The 21,488-nt window shown below is 53.5% G+C and overlaps 1 protein-coding gene across 11 annotated transcripts in view; it reads left to right on the top strand.

The window, feature by feature from the left end:
• TPM2 (tropomyosin 2) overlaps positions 1–14,091 on the top strand; it is a 30,571-nt gene extending 16,480 nt beyond the window's left edge. For 2 of the 11 annotated variants that reach the window (XM_043514655.1, XM_038402510.2), the window contains 7 exons: positions 648–781; positions 5,605–5,722; positions 6,370–6,440; positions 7,897–7,972; positions 8,189–8,251; positions 9,370–9,439; positions 12,104–14,091. In XM_043514655.1, coding sequence (XP_043370590.1) covers positions 648–781; positions 5,605–5,722; positions 6,370–6,440; positions 7,897–7,972; positions 8,189–8,251; positions 9,370–9,439; positions 12,104–12,183 — 612 coding nt within the window. In that variant the 3' untranslated portion in view covers positions 12,184–14,091. Of the gene's footprint in view, positions 1–647; positions 782–5,604; positions 5,723–6,369; positions 6,441–6,924; positions 7,001–7,896; positions 7,973–8,188; positions 8,252–9,369; positions 9,440–10,014; positions 11,301–12,103 lie in introns of those variants that run through there. The other 9 variants (XM_038402502.2, XM_038402507.2, XM_038402503.2 and 6 more) reach the window with 5 other exon arrangements.
• Positions 14,092–21,488: the final 7,397 nt, after the last annotated feature.

The raw sequence follows: 21,488 nt of genomic DNA, 5'->3' as shown, positions 1-21,488 counted from the left end.
AAAAGTGTTTTTAATTTATAAGGGGGGTTGGACTCAGAGGCTTGCTGTGTGAAAGGGGTCACCATTACAAAAATTTGAGAACCGCTGGTCTAGAGAATGTAGATTGGGGACTTCTACTGTCCCTGAACCCAGGGTCAGTGAAAGAAATTTAAAGGTGGCAAATTAAAAAGTAACAGAAGGAAATGCTTTGTCACACAATTCATAATTATCCTGTGGAACTCAATGCCACAAGACATTCAGGCCAAAATTTAGCCCAATTCAAAGAAGGATTGGATCCTTATATAGATAAGAATATCTAGGGCTATCCTAGTTACTGCTACCATAAATTCTGGCAAGTATACTCAACCTCGTGCTTCAGGGGCTTGAGCCAATCTCAAAGTATTTGAGACCAGGACAAGATTTGGTGTGGGAGCAGATTATTCCACCTCTCCCTACTGTGGGCATCTTGCATGAACCTTTGAAGCATCTGATGCTGGCCACTCTCAGAGGCCGGCGGTTGTGCAGGACGGACCCCTGGCTGATCCAGGCAGTGATTCCTATGGCCTTTGTGCAGGGTCCCAGTGCTGAGGGGTTCATGCACTTTCAGTGGCTCTCGGCCCTTTTCCAGCTCTGGGGTGGGACTGACTCTGGTGCTGCTTCTCCCTCAGGCTGAGTCTGATGTGGCCTCCCTGAACCGCCGTATCCAGCTGGTGGAAGAGGAGTTGGACCGAGCCCAGGAGCGCCTGGCCACTGCGCTGCAGAAGCTGGAGGAGGCTGAGAAAGCAGCTGATGAGAGCGAGAGGTGTGTGGTTGGTGGGAAGGGAGGAGTGTGGAGGGGGATGTGGCTTGGCAGCTGCGGGGAGAGGGCGCGGGTTGGCCTGGATGTGGCCTCTTGCCCCCATGGGATTGCTATGGGATTGCTCCAAGCCCCGGTCCCATGGAAGTGGGGTCCTGCTGGTGTCACAGACAGCAATGGGTAGCTGGGCCCCATGCTAAGCCCCATGTCAGGGAGAGATGGGGGCAGGAGTGGTGGAAGCGCCCTGAAGATGGAGGGCCCACACGGCACTCTTCCCCCTGGAGCCCCGCCCCTGAGGCCCCGACTTTGTACCACCCCTTCCTACAAGACCCCGCTCCCATGCCACCTCTTCCCCCCAAAACCCCGGTTGCTCCTCTCCACTCCTTTTGGCCTCCTCCCCCGTCTCTCATGTTAGTAGAAGTGCATACCCCTCCCACTTTTAAAAGTGCAGGGGCGTGGTCCCCTAGCTGCCCTGTTTTGGCATCCCTGGATGGGGGCAGTTTGGGGCAGGAGATCAGGCGGCAGACACGATTGCAGCACCACAGCAGCCTGCCTGAGGCCAGCTGTGCTCTAGGTTGCCATGAGCGGTATGTTGGACAGTTGAAAGTGCCAGTTACTGCTGTCAAACAGGGGCACCTCAGGCCTCTTCTCTCTTGCTCGGCGGGGTCACGTGGCCCCTGGAGCAGGCTCAGCTTGTGCCAGCACTAAGATTTCATGGGGCTTTTCAAAAGCTAGTGTCTAGCTCTCTAGACTTCAAGTATCACAGCGACTGAGACAGGAATTCTGGGAGGTGCCCCGCATGCTGGAAACCTCACCAAGGTGTTGACTCTAAAGCCTAATGATAACACTTTTGCAATGTCCTAATTAATTAGTCAGTTGCTAATCGTTTGGCCTTCAGGAGGGGGCAGAAGGGAGGTAATGCGGAGACACACACAAAGGTAGTGAAAGGAAGCGGATGGCTAACTTGGCTGGGGAAGGGAGATGCAGAGGACAGAAATAGCTCCCAGAAATGGCCCTGAAGGGGAGCATGTTCCTGCTGGATGATGCTGGTTGTGGCTGTAAGGCGCTGAGCAGATAACAGAGTTTCCCCTGTGCTCTATGCAAATTCTTAGTGCCCCCTGAGTGGGCTCTGCCATTCGTGACGGAGTGTCTAGAGTTCAGAATATATACCCAGCCTGTGGGCCATAATTAAAAGGGGACTTAGGCCTTCCCCAGGGGTCAAGTGACAGTCCTGCTCTAGGTGATACTTGTTTTCTCAGACAGGGCTCATCAGCCCTGAAACTCTTTCTTTCCCCACGCTGATTGCTTAGGTCTCTGGGCACCTTCCAGCTGCGCGTTAAGCCCTGTGGCTAACATCTGTCACACGTGCCTGTCCTCTCCCCAGGTGAGGACCCAGGTGTGCAGTGCAGTGGTTGATTTTGGTAGGGCTATTAGGTTTTTTGAACACGTCCATTCTGCCCCATGTCTGTGTCAGCAAAGGAGAGCTGGAGAAGCACGCTGGCCCTGGGACTGGAAGGTGGGGAGTTTGTGACTGTACTAGGTCCCTGAGGGAGTTCTTTCCACAGTCTCAGCTGGTCCCAGAAAGCTCTGTCTCATACCCAGATGCACTGTAGCCTCCATGGGGAGAGTCCTATTGTGCCAAGGGGCAGAGTTGGTGACCAGGGCTTCGTCCTGGAGCTTTAGGTCCTTTTAAATATGCTGGACCCAGGACATTGAGCATCTTGGAAATAAGGACCAAAGCCGGACTCTCTATTCTACGGGAACCCAGCATTGAGAGCAGGGAACTGGTCAGATGTGCGAATACAGCACTAGTGTAGCGCAGGGTAGTCTCCTGGAAAGCCCAGTAGTCTGCCTTGTCCTCCAGAAGCCACCAGTCAACCCTGAAGACCTCTCCAACCTCCTGTTCCATGGTAAAATAATCAAGGCTCCAACATGTGCCGTGATTGTGGATGTACAGGCTCCAACCAAGCTCCAACATGTGCCGTGATTGTGGATGTATGGGCTCCAACCAAGCTCCAACATGTGCCGTGATTGTGGATGCACTGGATTCTGGGTTCAGACTAGTGCACAACACAGAGACTGCTCTAGTGGCGCTTAGAGATTGCCTTGGGCCATGGATGCAGGTAAGGTCACCATGCTCATGCTGCCGCACCGCAGTGGACCACAGGTACTAACTCACGTACATGACAGAGCAGCCGATTGCCCAGCACTCTAGTACTTGACAAAGCCCGACCTTAAAAACTTCTAAGGAAGGAGATTCCACAACCTACCTAGGTAACCCATTCCAGTGCTTCACCACCCTCCTAGAGAAAAAGTTTTTCCTAATATCCAACCTAAATCTCCCCCACTTCAACTTAAGACCATTACTTCTTGTTCTGTCATCTGCTACCACTGAGAACAGTCTAGATCCATCCTCTTTGGAACCCCCTTTCAGGTAGTTGAAAGCAGCTATCAAATCCCCCCTCATTCTTCTCTTCCGCAGACTAAACAATCCCAGTTCTCTCAGTCTCTCCTCATAAGTCATGTGTTTCAGTCCCCTAATCATTTTTGTTGCCCTCCGCTGGATGTTTTCCAGTTTTTCCACATCCTTCTTGTAGTGTGGGCCCCAAAACTGGACACACTACTCCAGATGAGGCCTCACCAATGTCGAATAGAGGGGAATGATCACGTCCTTCAATCTGCTGGCAATGCCCCTACTTATACATCCCAAAATGCCATTGGCCTTCTTGGCAACAAGGGCACACTGTTGACTCATATCTAGCTTCTCGTCCACTGTAACCCCTAGCTCCTTTTCTGCAGAACTGCTGCCAAGCCATTTGGTCCCTAGTCTGTAGCGGTGCATGGGATTCTTCCGTCCTAAGTGCAGGACTCCACACTTGTCCTTGTTGAACCTCATCAGATTTCTTTTGGCCTAATCCTCTAATTTGTCTAGGTCCCTCTGTATCCTATCCCTACCCTCCAGCATATCCACCTCTCCTCCCAGTTTAGTATTATCTGCAAACTTGCTGAGGGTGCAATCCACATCATCCTCCAGATCATTAATGAAGATATTGAACAAAACCAGCCTGAGGACCGACCCTTGGGGCACTCCACTTGATACCGGCTGCCAACTAGACATGGAACCATTGATCACTGCCCGTTGAGCCTGACAATCTAGCCAGCTTTCTATCCACCTTATAGTCCATTCATCCAGCCCATACTTCTTTAACTTGCTGGCAAGAATACCGTGGGAAACTGTGTCAAAAGCTTTGCTAAAGTCAAGGAAAAACACATCCACTGCTTTCCCCTCATCCACAGAGCCAGTTATTTCGTCATAGAAGGCAATTAGAGTAGTCAGGCTTGACTTGACCTTGGTGAATCCATGCTGACTGTTCCTGATCACTTTCCTCTCCTCTAAGTGCTTCAGAATTGATTCCTTGAGGACCTGCTCCATGAGGTTTCTCCTCAGTGTCTACGTGACTCCACTGGGAGACGAGGAAGACACCAGGGCTTAGTTGCTAACAACACTCAACTATCTACTAGCTTACCACTGATGCAGCCACCACCATGACTAAGATGTCACTCACAGTAAGTCTCAGAGATCGGCTCTTGGATAGAGAGCAGTTGGCTTGCAGCTGGAGACCCCAGACAAGACCAAAGTGATGCTGTTGGAAAGATTTTGTCCCCACCTTCCATTCACCAGAGTTGTGCAAAGCCTTGGGTCCTGTTTGACTCCTTGTTAAGTTTCGGGGACCAGGAAGTAGCTGTCTAAAAATGCCTTATTTCACCTCCAGCTCACTAGGAATCTCTGTCCCTTCCTCCTGGCCGAGGGTCTGGGCCGACGACCCTTGTGTCCATCACTCAAGGCTGGGTCGCTGTAGCTCCTTTGGCTGGTCGACGTGGCTCAGGCTGGAGCTCAGGCTCTGAAGCCTAGGGTAGGGCTGGGCTTTGAGCCCACACTACAGCCCGAGCTGCAACTTCAGAGTGTAGCAGGGGCCCCATGAGCCTGAGCTTGTTGACCTGGCTCAGAGGCTCGCAGCTGAGGGCTACTGCTGGCTGTCTGCACAGGGGGCCCCTGCTCCTGTCCCTCCATGGGCTCCCAGCCCATTTGGATGATTTGATCTTTTGCTGGAGGCTTTGTATACTACATGGGGGCTGTTTGGACAGATGGGGTGTCAGGGCGGTGAGTATCACTAGTGTGGGAGAGGAGGCTGTAAGGATGTCCTGGAGATGGACAGACTGAATTTGCCTGATCTCTACTGGGAGGTTTTTCTGCAGCTGACTCCCCTTGATGGAGACTGCTCTGTTCCCAGCTCTCCCAGGCTTTGGGCTAGGCTTTGTCATCTGCACTGTCCCAGAGGGGCCCATGCCCACTACTGGTTTTGCTCTTACTACTGACTCTGAAGGAGGCGCTCAGATGCTGTGGTGATGGGTGGCAGGACAGATATCTAACACAGAGGGTGCAGAATTAGCGCTGAGTGTGAGCTAGGATGGGGCTGAAGGGGGCTGCTAGCTCAATGCTAGGAGTATCTGACTCCATGTGGCAATGATCTGAGAGGGGATGAAGGATGTGGCAAGATGGGCACTGGGATAAGTGTGAGGCTAATTCCCAAGACCGGAAGATGATCTGGAACATGGGAATGGTTTAATTCACTGGGAGGGGAGGGTGCGCGGGGCTGTAAAAGGAGAGGGAGCATGTGCCAGATTGCAGCAGATGTGGGGCACTCTGGCGTGGGGCAGAGCTGGGACGCTCTAGCTTGCTGCAAGGCAAGTTGGGTGCTCTAGATCGTGGCTGAATTTCGGGGCAGTCTAGATCTCAGCCGTAACACTGTGGTTTGGATTTTCTTCAGAGGCATGAAAGTCATCGAGAACCGGGCCATGAAGGATGAGGAGAAAATGGAGCTCCAGGAGATGCAGCTGAAAGAGGCCAAGCACATAGCTGAGGAGGCTGACCGCAAATATGAGGAGGTGAGAACTAGCCCTTCCCAACGACCATTGTCCCTGGTCACCCCCTGGAGCATCCACGGCTCCGGCTGGCTCACACCAAGGATGGCCTAGTGCATTGGAGCACTGCCATAGGGTGGGGGGAGCACATCCCTCTGGGGGCTGGCAACTCCTGGCAACACCCCCGTTCATAGGAGAGGTCCCGAGAGAATGGAGCACGAGCAAGTGGGTCCTGCTGCTGCGGCCCCTGCCCACCCTCTGCTTTCTGCCTGCTGCCACTTGGCTCTGGGGGGCACCCCTCCCCCACCTGCTGCAACTGTCTCTGGAGGGCATCTCCTCTGCCAACTGCCACTGCCACCCTGGGAGGGTGCCCCCCACCAGGGTCTCTGCCTGCTGCCACTTGGCTCTGGGGAGCACCCCACCCCCTGCCTGCTGCCACATTGGGCAGCACCCCACGTGCCATGTCCTCTGCCTCCCAGCACCACTACATGTGGGGGCCACCATCCACCTCCCTGCAAGTCCCTCTGCCTGCTACCCGCCCCCCCACCCCAAGGCCTCTATCTGCAGCCACCACAACAGTGCAGTGGGCTGCTGCCAAGCTGTGTTCCCGCAGCTGCCACCCTTCGGGGCCTGTGCCGGGCTGACAGTCTCTCCTCTGCCGGGCCTGCCAGGTTGCCCGTAAGCTGGTGATCATTGAGGGGGAGCTGGAGCGCTCGGAGGAAAGGGCGGAGGTTGCAGAAAGGTGAGTACTGTCTCTACCCTCCAGGCAACTGGGGGAGGGCATGGGGATGGGGTTTCTCAGGCCCCTACTTCCTGATTCTCCCCCTGCTCCCCAGATGAGGCTGAGCTGGGATGCAGCCCTCAGGGAGCTAAGCTGCGTAGGGCACTCAGCGGGCAGCCAGAGTCCATGGCTGGGGTGAGTCCCTTCCCTTGGTTCTCCAGCAGGGGGCGACACTGACCCCGTTAGAGGCACAGAATCCAGGCGCAGCGTGGTGAGGTTTCTATGGGGCTGATGGAGCAGGTGGTCTGATCCTAGGGGGGCCCCTGGCTCTCTGTCTCTGATAAGGCTGAATGGCAGCCGGTTCCGGACCCGTTGCTGTCCCCTGTCCCTACCGGGCCCGGCCAGGTGGGTGGGGGTGCAAGGATTGGGAATGGTTGATCTTGTTCTTTGCTCGGTTTCCCATGGCTGAATGCTCCCCCTGGGATGCCCCCTCTCACCCCCTCAGCCGAGTGAGACAGCTGGAAGAGGAGCTGCGCACCATGGACCAAACCCTCAAATCCCTGATGGCCTCAGAGGAAGAGGTACTGGGACAGGGAACTGGGGAGACTCGCAGCTTCCTCTCTGTCCCTCTCCGCCTCTCTGACCCTCTGGACGCGCTGTCTCCTTTCCATCGTTCCTATGAGATGACTCTGAGCCCTCTCCTTCTTCCCTCGCCATCCCTCACAGATTTGGGTCTGGTCCTAGTCCTGGGGCTGAGACAGATGGGGCTCGATGAACTGAGGGGCTGGGGTTGGAGGCGAGCTGGGCAGCCCTTGGTCTGGCTGCTGCCTGGTTCGACCCACACCTCTCCCTGGCTGCCTGCGTCACAGGGCCACTCCTTGTGCCACAGGGTGAGCTGAGTGTTGGTCATGGCCGGGGCCCTGCAGGCACGAGGCAGGCCCTGGTGGGGAGCGAGACCTCTCCCACTCCCTGTCTACATCTGTGTCTCAGCACCGCAAGAGTCTCTGTCCCGATGACTCCCATTGTGCTGCTTGCAGGAGGAGTTCTCGTGGCCCTGTGAGGGGCCCAGGTGGGGCTGAGCTGGCAGAGGCAAATGGGGGGGTGGCCCTCTCACTCTGGCATCTCTGCTCTGGACTTTTGGCCCTTCTTTAGATCCAGTTACCTGCCAAGCCCGCTCAGGCAGGTGATTCACTCTACCCCTTCGCTGACTGGGCACAGTCTGGGTGTCTGAGCCTGCCTCTTGCATCCCAGCCGTTCAGCCGGACTCTCCTAGGAGCTGTGTGACTGCCACAGGGGTAGGTCAGCAGGGATGGTGGCTTGCCTGACGTCATGGGCCATGGGCCAGGCTGGCTGTTGCTTCCTCTCCATCTGAACTGCTGTTTCTCTCTCCTGAGCTTTCTCTCTCTCTCCTTTCCTTCATTCCTCCCCCCACCCTGCACCCTTCTTTCTTCCGCGCGCCCTGGCCTGTTGGGAATAGTAAATGCGGGGACCTAGAGGAAGAGCTGAAAATTGTCGCCAACAACTTGAAGTCCCTGGAGGCCCAGGCCGATAAGGTAGGAATCGGAGGAGTGCAGCACCCGGCCCCTGCGGCTGGCAAGGAGCAGGGCCCGAGAAGTGAGCGGAGCAGAGTGCTGCTCTCCCGGGAGATGCCGTGGGATCTGGGGAATGGTGGGGTACCTAGGGGTGGGCCTGCCAGCCTGTCACTATGAGAGGGACCCAGCGGGTGCTGCAGGGACTGGGCAGCTACTCAGGTGTGTCTTTCTTCACAGTACTCCACCAAGGAAGATAAGTACGAGGAGGAGATCAAGCTGCTGACAGACAAACTGAAGGAGGTGAGAGATGTCCAGAATCAGGAACCCTGACAGGAGGGCAGGGCCTTGTGTAATTGCCCCATCCTCTACAGGGTGCACAGGTTTGCTGCCACCTGTCAGGGTGGGACTGGCTGTGGGCCACAGGCGCCGACTCCGTGGGTCCTCTGGGACTGGAGCACCCAGGGGGGGAATGGTGGGTCATGAGCACCAACCAGCAGCCCCCCTATCAATTCTCCCCTCACTGGCAGGCCCCACGGATCAGCGCCTCCCCTTCCCTCCCGCCGCAAACAGCTGTTTCACTGCACTAGGGGGAGGGGGGAGAAGTGAGGATGTGGCGTGCTCAGGGAGGGGGCGGAACTGGGCGGGAAGAGGTGGGAGTGGAGCGGGGTGTGGTAAGAGGCGAGGCGGAGGTAGGGCATTGGCGGAGGTGGAGTGGGGGCAGAGCCTGAGGCAGAGCCGGGGGTCGAGCACCCCCCGGCACATTGGAGAGTTGGCACCTGTTCTGTTGGCACACCCCCGGGGTAGTCCTTGACCCTCTCTGAGTCTACTGCCCTCCTCCCCTGAATGGCTAAAACCACCATCTGCCTGGGAAGGATTACCGGACTGTGCAGATGGCTGGCTTCCCCAACACCCTGCCCCAAAACATGAGCAATCCCCACCGCCCTTCCCCTGCCCAGCTATGTGTTTCTGATGCACTTAAGGGGCCCCGGGGTGCTTGGGGGGGGGCAGAGACAGTCATTCCTGGAGTGGAGCTGAAATTAGCAGTACAAAGGCAGATTCTGCTTTGGACAGACACATGGCTCTGAATGCTGCTGCTCCTCCAGCCATGGCCTGGGCCCCGTGTTGCAGGGCTGGAGTCGCTGCAGAGCAGCTGACAGGTAGGCTAGATCTGCTGCAACTTCAGATATAACAAAGCAGGCCAGCCGAGCCCTGCAGAAATGCTGGGGGAGTGAGTCCAACAGGGGGTTCGGCAGCTCGCCATGTTCCAGCTCCAGTAAGGGGGCCTCCATGAGGCCAAGCAGGGTAGCATCTAGCCCTCCTTTGCCCGGGGAGAGTTCTGGCCCAGGAGATGCTACCTCCTGCCCGGTTCTCCGTCAGACAGTCGATAGCATAGCTAACGCCCCGTTTCCTGACGCTAGGCTGAGACCCGAGCGGAGTTTGCTGAGCGATCCGTGGCCAAGCTGGAGAAAACCATTGACGACTTAGAAGGTAGAGACCCCGCCTGCCCTTGCCCCTCCCCACAGAGCACAGCCAGCCTAGGAGGGCCAGGACGTGCCTCAGGGTCTGCTTAGCCAAAACCTGCAGCTGTGGGCCTATGGCTCAGTGCTGGGATCTGGAGAGGAGGGAGGGACAGGGAGCCTGGGTGGGTCTCACAGAACGAGCTGCCCCCGGGTGGGAATCTCAGTCTGAAGGGCGGGGAGGCAGGATCACTGTGCGATGGGCATGGGCCAGGAAGCGTCCCAGGACAGGGGGCTGGCCAGGAGCACAATAGCCAGGGAGGGGACGAAGAGTGGCCAGGGAGCTCAGGCCGGGCCAGGAGAGTCCCTTGGTGGTGAGAAGGGGCCAAGCAAAACCCTAGAGCAATGAGGTAAGGGCAGGGGTGGGAGGAACCAGCCTGGCCTATCATAGGCCCATGCATCTGTGTGAACCCTACTTGGCACCCTCCCATGGCAGCAAGGTCTCTCTCTCTCTCACGTTCACTCTCTCTTTCTCCCTCCCCCCTCCCCACTGCCCTCCTCTGCTCTCTGCCACGGGCTGCCCCCCACATTCCCTCCTGCCTGCAGACGAAGTGTATGCTCAGAAGATGAAGTATAAAGCAATCAGTGAGGAGCTGGACAATGCACTTAACGACATCACCTCCCTCTGAGCCCCCGAGCGGTGCCAGCACCATGGCACTCCACTCATGCTGCCTGCCCACCCCCTCCCACCCTGCCTGCTTGTGACCTCAGTCGCCATGGCTGCCCCTGCCTGCCTGCCTCCGTCTATCCCTTGGTCTCTGCTCCCCACCACCTGTCTGTCTGTCCATCCCCTCTTTGTCCCTGCAAGCTCCAATGCTGCTGGGTGGCTGTAGTTTGCTCAGTGAAAGCTGCAGAAGAGGAGGGTCCCTGAGCAGGGACCAGCCCATAACCCAGACTGGGGAACATCCCTGGTCTGGGATCAGCCCATCTGCAATGTGCCATGCGTAGGCCTTGCTCTGGTGCTGCGTGTGGCCAGCTAGCCTGATCTGCCGAGCTTCAGCGAAGTGTCCAGCTACACAGTGGGGTGAGCCTTCAGGGGGCTGACCCCTTGCCTGGGGGTGGGGTCTAAGGATGGAAGGTGCATGGTCCCATCTCACCCCACATGCTGGGTCTCTGTCTACTGGCCTGGACTGATCCTCGCTCCGTGGGCATAGGCGGGGGGACAGCTGCAGATTTGGATTTCTCTCTTAAGAGCAGTTGGTGCAAAAGGTAAAATAGAGAAAAGCTCTTGCTGCAGCCCAGGAGAAGCAGCCAGGGTTCCCAAGGGTACCAGCCGTCTGGCTCCCTTCTGCCTCACCTGCTCCATGGGGCAAGCTTTGTGTCAAAGGGCTGCCAAGTTCTAACAAGCCCGGGGAAGATGGCAGCTGTGGGCCAGGACCCATAGGCCTCAGGGGGAGGAGACGGAGGGGCGTACCCTGGTGCAAAGGGGAGCTTTACTTATGTTGGGTCCCAAGAGGCAGGCGCATTTAGCCCAGCTGCTGGGAACAAGAAGGGAGTAGCTAGTGCTGGGATTGGGAGGGACAGCGTGGGCTCCACATCCTCTGACCAAATCTGCCTGGGCTCCACTCCCCATTGACACCCCCCTGGAGGGGATTCTCCCCAGCTGGAAGCAGCCTCTCCAAAACTGAGGGCAGAAGGAGAGGAGAGGGTCACTCCCATGGGGTGGAAGGAAAACACGTGGGAGGCTTGGCAGCCCTTACTGCTTCCCAGTCCCTGCTCTGCATTCTTCCTGTCTTTCGCACGTTACTCTTGAGTTCACGTTTCATGACTTACTTTCTTTTCTGTCCTTCTGGGTCAATGCATTGGTCTCAATAAAGCATTTTTTCTCCTTGGTTTCACCTTTGTTTTCTTCATGCTGCTTTGGTTTTTCACCTTCACACTCATTTTCTAGCCGTGTCTCATTTTCATGCCTGTACATGGCCCTTTATGGGGGGTTCTCCCGCCAGGTGTGCTCTACAGCACAGACAGCCACAAGCGCTCTGACCCTGCAGGGAAGGGCCTGGCATAAGAACCTGGACAGATCCTGTGGGAAGTCCTTGAGCTCAGTCATGCCTGTGCATTGGGGGAGGAAGAGGGTCAAGCGCACAGCTAGCTCCATTTGAGAGGAAAGTTCTCCTGGTCCTTGGGCTTCTTTCGGGCTCTGGGTCCCATCCTGAACTAAGCTATATCCAACCCTGTCTCTCTTTCGTTGCCTGGACTTGCCCCAGCGCACACCATTTCACAGCCCTGACCTGGCTTCCTGGCTTGGTATTTAGCTGAGTGAGGCAGCATTTTCCTTCCTGGAGATTGATTGACTTTCCCCTTCAAAGAGCATTATGTTTCTGGGTCAGAACTCACCCCAGTTTGTGCTACAAATCTCCCCATCTCCTGGAACCATGTCCTCTTCCCTTCTCGAATGGCCTCCTTGCTGCACCATCCCCTAGCCAGACCAGAGCCCGCTCCCCTTCTGCCTGTAGACCTGAGTTCATTTCTCTTTTCTGCACTGGGCAGACGGGCCGCGGGACATGCGCCCCCCCGGGGTTCAGCTACACTGATAGCGTCTCTGTGCTGACCTGACTTTCTCTTTGCACTAACTCTCTCCTTTCTCTCTCTCTCTCTCTCTCCCTCTGCTGCCGCTGATGTCTGTTTTCTATAGCACGCTCCCAGCAGGAGGCGGAGAAAAACCGTATTCTCACTAACGAACTGCGGGTCATCCTTAACGAACTTAACAACTGAGCCAGCCTCAGCCCATGCCCTCCTTATGTCATGTAGCCTGTGTCTCCTGGGGTGTTCCAGCCCCATCGCCCGCCCCCCTCCATTGCCCAGGACGTTCCCTGCAGCCCCGAGTCCTGGTAATAGGTTCCACCAGGCCAGCTGGGCCTGGGGAGTCCCCACCCTCCCCCTGCTGCTGGGTACTTGGCCCATGGACCCCCACCCCTGGCCTTGCAGTTGAGAGTGACCAGCCTGCTCTGAGCCGCTGGAGACTCCTGCCTCCTGAACTGGTTGATTTTGCCCAGAGGGGAGCCGGCTGCCATCATGACCCAGAGCCCCCACCTTCCCCACAGGGGCACTGCTGAGCCAGTGCCAGCTGCTGAGGCTGGGGAGGGAGTGCCCATGTGATGGGCTGAGCCACCTGAACCCTGCCTACTTCCTCCCTACAGTGTAGTGCTCCCCAAGGCAAGGGGACAGCCAGCCCCCCACTGGCTCTACCAGGAAACCACTCTTCCTAAACCACTCAGCTGCTGTAGGCAAAGGCTGTCTGGATACTGCTCTTGCAGGTCCAGCTTCTCCAGCTCCAGGAACTGTAAGGAACAGAGCTGGAGCCCAGCTACTCCAGTCCCAGCCTCTCCCAGCAGGTGCTCTAGGCAGCAGGGCAGCAGCATTGGCTGCAGGTGGACCTCATGGAAACACCTGTCCCAGCAAGGGCTCTGGTAGGCAGCAGGACGGAGGCACTGGAAGGGGGAGCTCCCAGCTACTCCACTCCCAGACCCAGTGTCTCCCAGCTGAGGGTGTCGTGGCGAGTCTCATTCCAGCGGAAGTGATGTAGGGGACAGCGCAGAAACGCTGGCTGTGGGCAGGTTCCCCTGTAGAATGTTCTGTACACGAGGGCTAGAAGAACTGGCTCCTGCAGTTTCATTAGTGCTGGTCTCTCTTCCCTCTGTGCTGTCCTCTCTCCTCCTGAGCTGTTGCCTTGCTGCTGCTCCATGGATCACCGCTCCCAGCTGAGTCATGGAGCAGCTGGTCAGTACTATGCACCTTTCATCGGTCCATGGGCAGGACTCTCTGGGGATGGACCTGGCTCTGCTGGAAGCACATGGCTGTGGAAATGTGGCTGTGCCATCTGACAGCCCCGTGTGCAGTAGCACCCTGCAGGGAGCACAGGCAAAAGCAGTGGGTGTGAAGTTAGGCTGCCAGGATCTGATTGGTCTAGGCACCCTACCTGCCCTCTGAGCTATTGCTGCTCTGTGAGATCTGGCCGTGTCCCTGGTAGGGCCTTGGCTTGGAGCTGGGGTATGTTATGGTGCTGTGTGGAAATGCTGTTCCCCAGCGACACTGAAATGTCCGTTTGTGTCTGTGTGTCTGGGTTTGATCCTGTCTGGCTCGGTCTGTCTGTCCCTGTGTATGGGTGGTCTGTCTCCGTGTGTGTGTCTTGGCTTGGTCTGTCTGGGCGGGTGGCTCGGTTGGTCTGTCCCTGTGCATGCGTGGGCCTGTCTCCATGCGTGTCTGTCTGTGTGTGATTTGTGTCTTTTTGTCTGTCCATCCGTGTGGCTGATCACATGTGGCTGGCATCTGCGTCTGTCTGTCTGGATGTGTGTCTGGATGTCCTTTGTGTTTACAGAGAATCTGGCCAGTGCCAAAGAGGAGAACGTTGGCATTCACCAAGTTCTAGACCAGACCCTGCTGGAGCTGAACAACCTCTGAGCCGCTTGAAGAGTCCCACCCTATCCGCCTGCCCCTGCACCTGAACCCCATTGGCACCCTCTGGAGGTCACCAAGTGAACTGCATCATGGCAAAAGCCACACATCCATGAGAAGGGAAACCCTGCGGCTCATACTCTGGCCCTGGGGCGTCTTGTCTGTGCACAGCCAGATCGGCTCTGTCCTGTCTTCATGTCCAAATATTAAAGCAAGTTTAACAAGATAGACAGATGTGTCTGGTCCTTAGCCAAGGGGGGTCAGGGGTGGGGAGAAGCTGCCCACAGCTGGGAGCCTTTGCGTGCCTCCCCTCCCCGCCCCGCCCCCCCAAGCTCATTTCCGTGGGGTTCTTGGCCTGACTGGGTAGACAGATGTTGCCAAAGTATAGGAGCCAGGCCCCTCCAGTCTCTGTTGCTGAGGGGAGGGGGGGACTTGCCCACATCAGGGCTTTCCTGTCTTTGGGGTTTGATCTGCATCAATTTGTCATTGCTGCCTGTCCCTGCTTTAGAGCAGGCACCTCCATAGCACGGAGCCATCTCTCTCCATCTCCCAAAGGCAGGGAGTTTTTCCTTCTTGCTCTGAAAAGACATCACTTCAGATTCCTGGTAGTTTGAGGAAATAAATTTATCTTGTTCTGTCACATCTGGGACATTGGGCTAGAATCTCTCTGTCCCCTTGGCTGCCCTGTCGCTCCTCACTTGTTGTGCTTTGTGCCTCCCCAGCCCACCCCCAGTGCACGGTCGCTGAGTCTGGATTTGCTGAGAGGCTGCCATAATTCTGCAGGTCTGTGCTTTCACAATCATTCTGTGCAGGGAGCTGGAGCCAGTGTGACACTTTTCAGGAATAATGAAGGTGTCCAGGGTGACTTACTACCACCGACTTATGGTGTGAGGGCGTCTTGTCTGTGCCCACCAGGGGAAGTTCTCCCAAAGCTACCAGCTGCAGGCAATACAGGTGATCCACTCTGGGATACTGCAAGCCCCACTCTTTCCTGCTGCAGGCTAGCAATTTACCCAGCCCACCTTGTTACAGTTGCGTGCTCACTTCCTTGACTTCTGGACACCTGCAATGTCCACCGATCCACTGCCTCTGTGGAAGCAGGGTAGTCCAGGTCACAGGCTTCACCCAGTTCGACACATGCCTTAGCACAAAGCTCTGGGGTAGGGCTCTAGTAAAACAAAATTGAAGTTTATTTAATGGAGCTTGAGATAAAGATTCAAATAAAAGTAAGTAAAAGGCTTTGGAAACATAAGGTTACAGGTAAAAGAAAAGCAATAAAACCCAGTCTGTGGCCTGTACTTATTAACAAGTGCCTGTCCTGTCTATTAAAGTATTTCTAATCCCCCAATCAGTCTACACAGTGCCTGTCCAGGCCAGAGAGTTGGGTCCACTTTCCATGAGATGCATACTGGCAAGGTGTCACCTCCATAATGCTAACGCCTTGTGCCCTTGCTTCCTCGCTTGGACAGTCCCAGAGGTTTGGGCTCTTTTCCTAAGCTGGGCGTTTCATTCACTTCAGCACAGCTCTCAGGGTCCTCTGCTCAGAGTCTTTTCTTGGGGTTCTTTTGGTTTTGTCACTGCTCAGGCCTGTGTATGGGTCAGATGGAAACCCAGGACTGGGCTGGCTTGATAGATGCTGGGTGTTCTCACTCTTGGTTGCATTAGCTGAGCCCTAACCCGCCTGTCAAAGCTGATTCCCCACTCTGGCACTTTGAGTGCAGAAGGTGGGGGCCCGCAAGGATTCTAAAAATTAATACTGGCCACTCCAGGTTCGTATTAAACTCCCAAGGTTACAGCTTCTCTCTGACCTTGGATAGGTAGATGCTGCCACTACCCAAGTGCAGAAACCCTGTTTTGAGAACCCAGAAAGGCACACTTGGGAATTCCTCCCTGTGGGGTACCCTCAAGCCCTTTCACCTCCCCTCTGGAGAAGAGCTGAGAAAGAGAAACAAAGGAAATCAACTGTTGACACCAGCTAATTAAACAACATATGCACAAACCTCTTAGGACACAAAAACCCAATCCCATTCTTAAAAAAGGTAAATTTGATTAAAAACAAAAAGAAAGAAAATACATCTGGAACGTAGGCTATTGCTAGATTTTAAAAGAGCAAATATAATAATAAAGCATCAAGAATGGTTTTCTTGAGGTCCAGCTTAAAGGTTACAAGCAAAACAAAAGCATTTGGGGGTTAGCACAGAGGAAGCCACAAGCCAATAAGAAATAAAAGAAATAACCCTAATCGGGTCTTCCTAGACATTCCCTGATTTATTTACATATCTGGGGTTTCAGATAAGTAGTTTCTAGGTATGATCCGATGGTTTTTCATACCTGGCTTAAAGCTTCCTACAGCATAGTTCAGCCCTGTTCCTGCTCTGTGTCTCCTCCCTCCAGAGAACAACAGAAAGACAAAAGGGGAGCCTTGTTTCAATTTTAAAAAGTTCTAGCCTTTCCACTGGCTCTTTTGGCCAGATGCCCACTCACTTCCTTTTACCTATGCATACAATCAGAGTTTTTAACCCTTTACAGGTAACACAAGTAGAGAACAGTTACCAAGAGGGATTTTATAGCTAACTGCCTGTCTGGGTCCATAAAAGGAAGCTACCCTCCCCCGGTTCATTTATCAAACCATCCCAGGTCACCTGCTTCAGCTCCAGTTATTTGGAACCTCAGATCCTACATTTTACAGAGCTCATAAAATACTTCCCATGGAAATGTCTAGCAATAACCAAGACGATCAGCTAGTGCTTAGCTTTTGGCAGAGACCATATGTGACCCTCCCCCACACCTTTGGTCAAGTATTGCAAAGCTGGGCAAGACAAGAAGGGTGAGGTAATATCTTTTATTGGACCAACTTCTGTTGGTGAGAGAGACAAGCTTTCGCAGTTACACTGAGTTTCCTCAGGTCTGGGAAACTCGTAGCTAAATATAAGGTGGAAGAAATTGTTTAGCATAAGTAGTAATGTATTTCAAGGGACCATTCATGGTGAAGTGGCCCATTAACACCCTGGAGGGAAAGGAAAGGGGGAGATAAGAAGGAAGTGCTGTGTGCAGTGTGTGGGGGAGGGGGTGGGTGTTAGTGGATTACAGATTATTGTAATAAGCCATAAATCCAGTTTCTTTGGTCAGTCCATGATTTTTAGGGGGTAGCAAAGTTATGAATTTAAGCTCTCAGGCTCATCTTTTGAAAATATTGTGCAGGTTTCCTTTGAGACTAAGGCCTGAGTGATCACTTTGTGAAACACGTTCAACCATATCATTTTCCTGTGAGAGTTCATCAAGAACCTAGTGATTGTCTGGTTTCTCCCACATCGTTGTTATTGGGGCATTTAGTGCACCGGATCAGGTACACCTCATGTTGTGAAAGGCTTGTGTAGGACCCATGGATCTTGAAAGGTGTGTTGGGTTGGTGTTCATCATTGTAGCAGTGGTGATATGTCTGCAGATTTGGCATCTGTTGTACTGGCAGGGTTTGGTGTGTCCTTGTAGTGCAGCAGAGTGGCCTCCCTCTGGACTTGAAAGCAAGACAGCACTACACTCCCCTTGCTGGGTGGAGCCAAAACTGCCCCACTCCCTGTGCAGAAAGTACTGGGACAGGACAGGAAGTATAAAGGGAGGGCCCTGCAACTCAGTTGGGTGGGAGCCAGGGAAGGAGGTAGATGTCTCCACCCTGCTGCAGAGCTGAACCTGTGCTGTGCAGCACCCTGCCCCTGGGGAACACTGATCCTGGAGATGAGTTGCTGGGAGTGCCATCCACATTGTAACATGAGGAGACAGAGGACCCTGAGACTATGGAACTCCCCCCCCCATGATAGGAGGCAGCCCAGGGAAACCAGATGTAGGATTCCCACTGACCCAGTGGTGGAACCATTCATCACTGTTTGGGCCCTGGAGTGACCCATGGAGTAGGGTGGGCCCAGGCCCAGGCCCCTGGGATGTTGGCCTATTCACCCCTAGGGCAGAAGGTCTGTGCATTATTTGTGTGTTGTCCCAGCTAGGACACTGTGGGCCCAGACTGTGTTTGCTGGCTGCTGTAGCCAGGCTAGGCTAAAGCCTACTCCCTGCTCTGTCGCACTCAGTGGATCAGAGCTGCCTGTATAGACTGTAAATTTCTGTCTGCCCCGCCCCCTGGAGACTGTAAGCTAAAGACTCTTCATGCTCCGCCCCACCTAGAGGACCAGAACCCAAACTTTTGATTGGTGACAGCCCTAGCCCAGAGACACTGGGCTAAAGACTGCTTACTGCGCTGCGCTGCCCGAGGGAGCTAGAGCTCCAGACTGTTAATGGTTGTTTGCCTCTGCGAGGAGTCTGCGACCTGTAAACTGCTTACGGCTCGGCCCCACCAGCAGGAGCCCAAGTGCTGCTGTCTGATGCAGCAAGGCAGGGTGGCTTCCCTCCCCAATTTGTGTGTGAGCGACCAACAACACTTGGTGGAGAATGCGGGCATCATCCATGCCCTGAGATAAGGGGATGAGCTTAGGACAGCATTAAATCGGACCCCCTCCCACCTGGTCTGGAAAGGATGGAGGTAAAAAAATTGATCAAATGGCTTGCTGAGAAGCAACAGCAGGAAGCACAGTTCCAGCAGCAGCAACAACAAATGCAACAGCTTGAGAATCAGCAACAGCAATTGATCTGAGAGCCAGGGTCCCAACACCATTATAAACAACTGCATTGCTTGCATCAGCTTGATGCACTCATGCTGACACCCAGGGGCTCCAACCCCAGGGGAGCAGTGGCCCCAACTGACCTCACTGTGCCGGTGTGCTTGGCAAAAATGGGCCCTGAGGACAACCCAGTGGCCTTCCTCAATGCCTTTGAGAGGGTCGCCTCGGCAGCTTAGTGGCCTCTTAAGCAGTAGGCCACCCTTTTGGCCTCTTATGTGATGGGCCTGGCTCAGGATGCCTACTGGGGGCTCCTGGCAGGGGAAGCCCAAGACTCAGGTCAGCTGAAGGCTGCAATTCTCGATGCACTCAAGATTACACCAGAGACATTCTGGCAGCAACTTCAGGAGAAGACCTACCCGCCCAAGGCCTGACCGAGGGTTGTAGCCCAACAGCCAAAGGACGTGTGCTGGCAGTGCCTATAGCCCTAAGAACGTACTGGTGCCGAAGTCACTGAACAAGTCATCCTTGAGCAGTTCATACATGTCCTCCCAGTGCAAGGAAGAACCTGGGGCCTTTGCCACTGGCCGCCTACCTTGAGTGCAGCCATGGCCTTCATGGAGGACTTTTTGGCTGCGGAGACTGCTGTCGGGGCCAATGGCCCTGATGATGGCCAGTGCCAGAGAAGAGAGGACCCAGAGCCAAAGGAACTAACCCAGGCTTGGCCCAAGACACCATGAAGGACGCGACACCATCAATCCTCAATATCCATCCCATGTATCTCAGGGAATACATAAGAATGGCCACACTGGGTCAGACCAAAGGTCCATCAAGCCCAGTATCCTGTCCTCTGACAGTGGCCAATAGCAGGTGCCCCAAAGGGAATGAACAGATAGGTTATCATCAAGTGATCCATGCCCTATCACCCAATCCCAGCTTCTAGCAAACAGAGGCTAGGGACACCATTCCTGCCCATCCTGGCTAATAGGTCCATCAATGGCTATCTTCCATGAACCTATCTAGCTCCCTTTTGAACCCCGTTATAGTATTGACTTTCACAACACCCTCTGGCAAGGAGTTCCAGAGGTTGACAGTGTGTTGCATGAAAAAATACTTTCTTGTTTTTGTTTTAAACCTGCTACCTATTAATTTCATTTGGTGGCCCCTTGTTCTTGTATTATGAGAAGGAGTAAATAACACTTCCTTATTTACTTTCTCTATACCACTCATGATTTTATAGACCTCTATCATATCCCCCGTTAGTCGCCTCTTTTCCAAGCTGAAAAGTCCCAGTCTTATTAATCTCTCCTCATATAGAAGCCATTCTATACCTCTAATAATTTTTTTGCCCTTTTCTGAACCGTTTCCAATTCCAGTATATCTTTTTTTTTTAGATGGGGTGACCACATCTGCACACAGTATTCAAATTGTGGGCGTACTATGCATTTATATAGAGGCAATATGATATTTTCTGTCTTATTATCTATCCCTTTCTTAATGATGCTGTGACGTTATTGACATAAGATGGGACCGTATAGATCATTATTGCAACCAAAGTCCTGTAGTGGCACCAAATCTTGTTATAAAGAGGGTCAAATGAGGTGTCTAAGACAAGGTTATGATTTGCTGGTTATGATTATTCTGTTTATATGTGTGTATCATTTTTATAGTTAAAGTTATGATATTGGCTCTATACTGTCTGTATTTCAAACCTGTGATATACTTCTGGGGAACACTCCAGACAAGTTGGTGTCCGCTCTGCCTAGCCTGCTTGATGGCCCATTAAGGACCATCAGCTACACACCTGACCCATTGAGAGAAGGCAGATTCATAGATTCATAGATACTAAGGTCAGAAGGGACCATTCTGATCATCTAGTCCGACCTCCTGCACAGCGCAGGCCACAGAATCTCACCCACCCACTCGTATGAAAAACCTCACCTATGTCTGAGCTATTGAAGTCCTTAAATCATGGTTTAAAGACTTCAAGGAGCAGAGAAGCCTCCCTCAAGTCAACCATGCCCCATGCTACAGAGGAAGGCGAAAAACCTCCAGGGCCTCTCCAATCTGCCCTGGAGGAAAATTCCTTCCTGACCCCAAATATGGCGATCAGCTAAACCCTGAGCATATGGGCAAGATTCACCAGCCAGATACTACAGAAAATTCTTTCCTGGGTAACTCAGATCCCATCCATCTAATATCCCATCTCAGGGGATTTGGCCTATTTACCCTGAATATTTAAAGATCAATTACTTACCAAAATCCCATTATCCCATCATACCATCTCCTCCATAAACTTATCAAGTAGAATCTTAAAACCAGATAGATCTTTTGCCCCACTGCTTCCCTTGGAAGGCTATTCCAAAACTTCACTCCTCTGATGGTTAGAAACCTTCGTCTAATTTCAAGTCTAAACTTCCTGGTGGCCAGTTTATACCCATTTGTTCTTGTGTCCACATTGGTGCTGAGCTGAAATAATTCCTCTCCCTCTCCTGTATTTATCTCTCTGATATATTTATAGAGAGCAATCATATCTCCCCTCAACCTTCTTTTAGTTAGGCTAAACAACCAAGCTCCTTAAGTCCCTTTCATAAGACAAGTTTTCCATTCCTTGGATCATCCTAGTAGCCCTTCTCTGTACCTGCTCCAGTTTGAATTCATCCTTTTTAAACATGGGAGACCAGAACTGCACACAGTATTCTAGGTGAGGTCTCACCAGTGCCTTGTATAATGGTATTAAAACCTCCTTATCCCTACTGGAAATGCCTCTCCTGATGCATCCCAAAACCGCATTAGCTTTTTTCACAGCCATATCACATTGGCAGCTCATAGTCATCCTATGATCAACCAATACTCCAAGGTCCTTCTCCTCTTCTGTTACTTCTAATTGTCGCGTCCCCAATTTATAACTAAAATTCTTGTTATTAATCCCTAAATGCATAACCTTACACTTCTCACTATTAAATTTCATCCTATTACTATTACTCCAGTTTACAAGGTCATCCAGATCCTCCTGTATAA

Source organism: Dermochelys coriacea, chromosome 5 (genome assembly GCF_009764565.3).
Source record: "Dermochelys coriacea isolate rDerCor1 chromosome 5, rDerCor1.pri.v4, whole genome shotgun sequence".
Lineage (NCBI taxonomy): Eukaryota > Metazoa > Chordata > Testudines > Dermochelyidae > Dermochelys > Dermochelys coriacea.
This window is presented reverse-complemented; position numbering and strand designations above follow the sequence as displayed.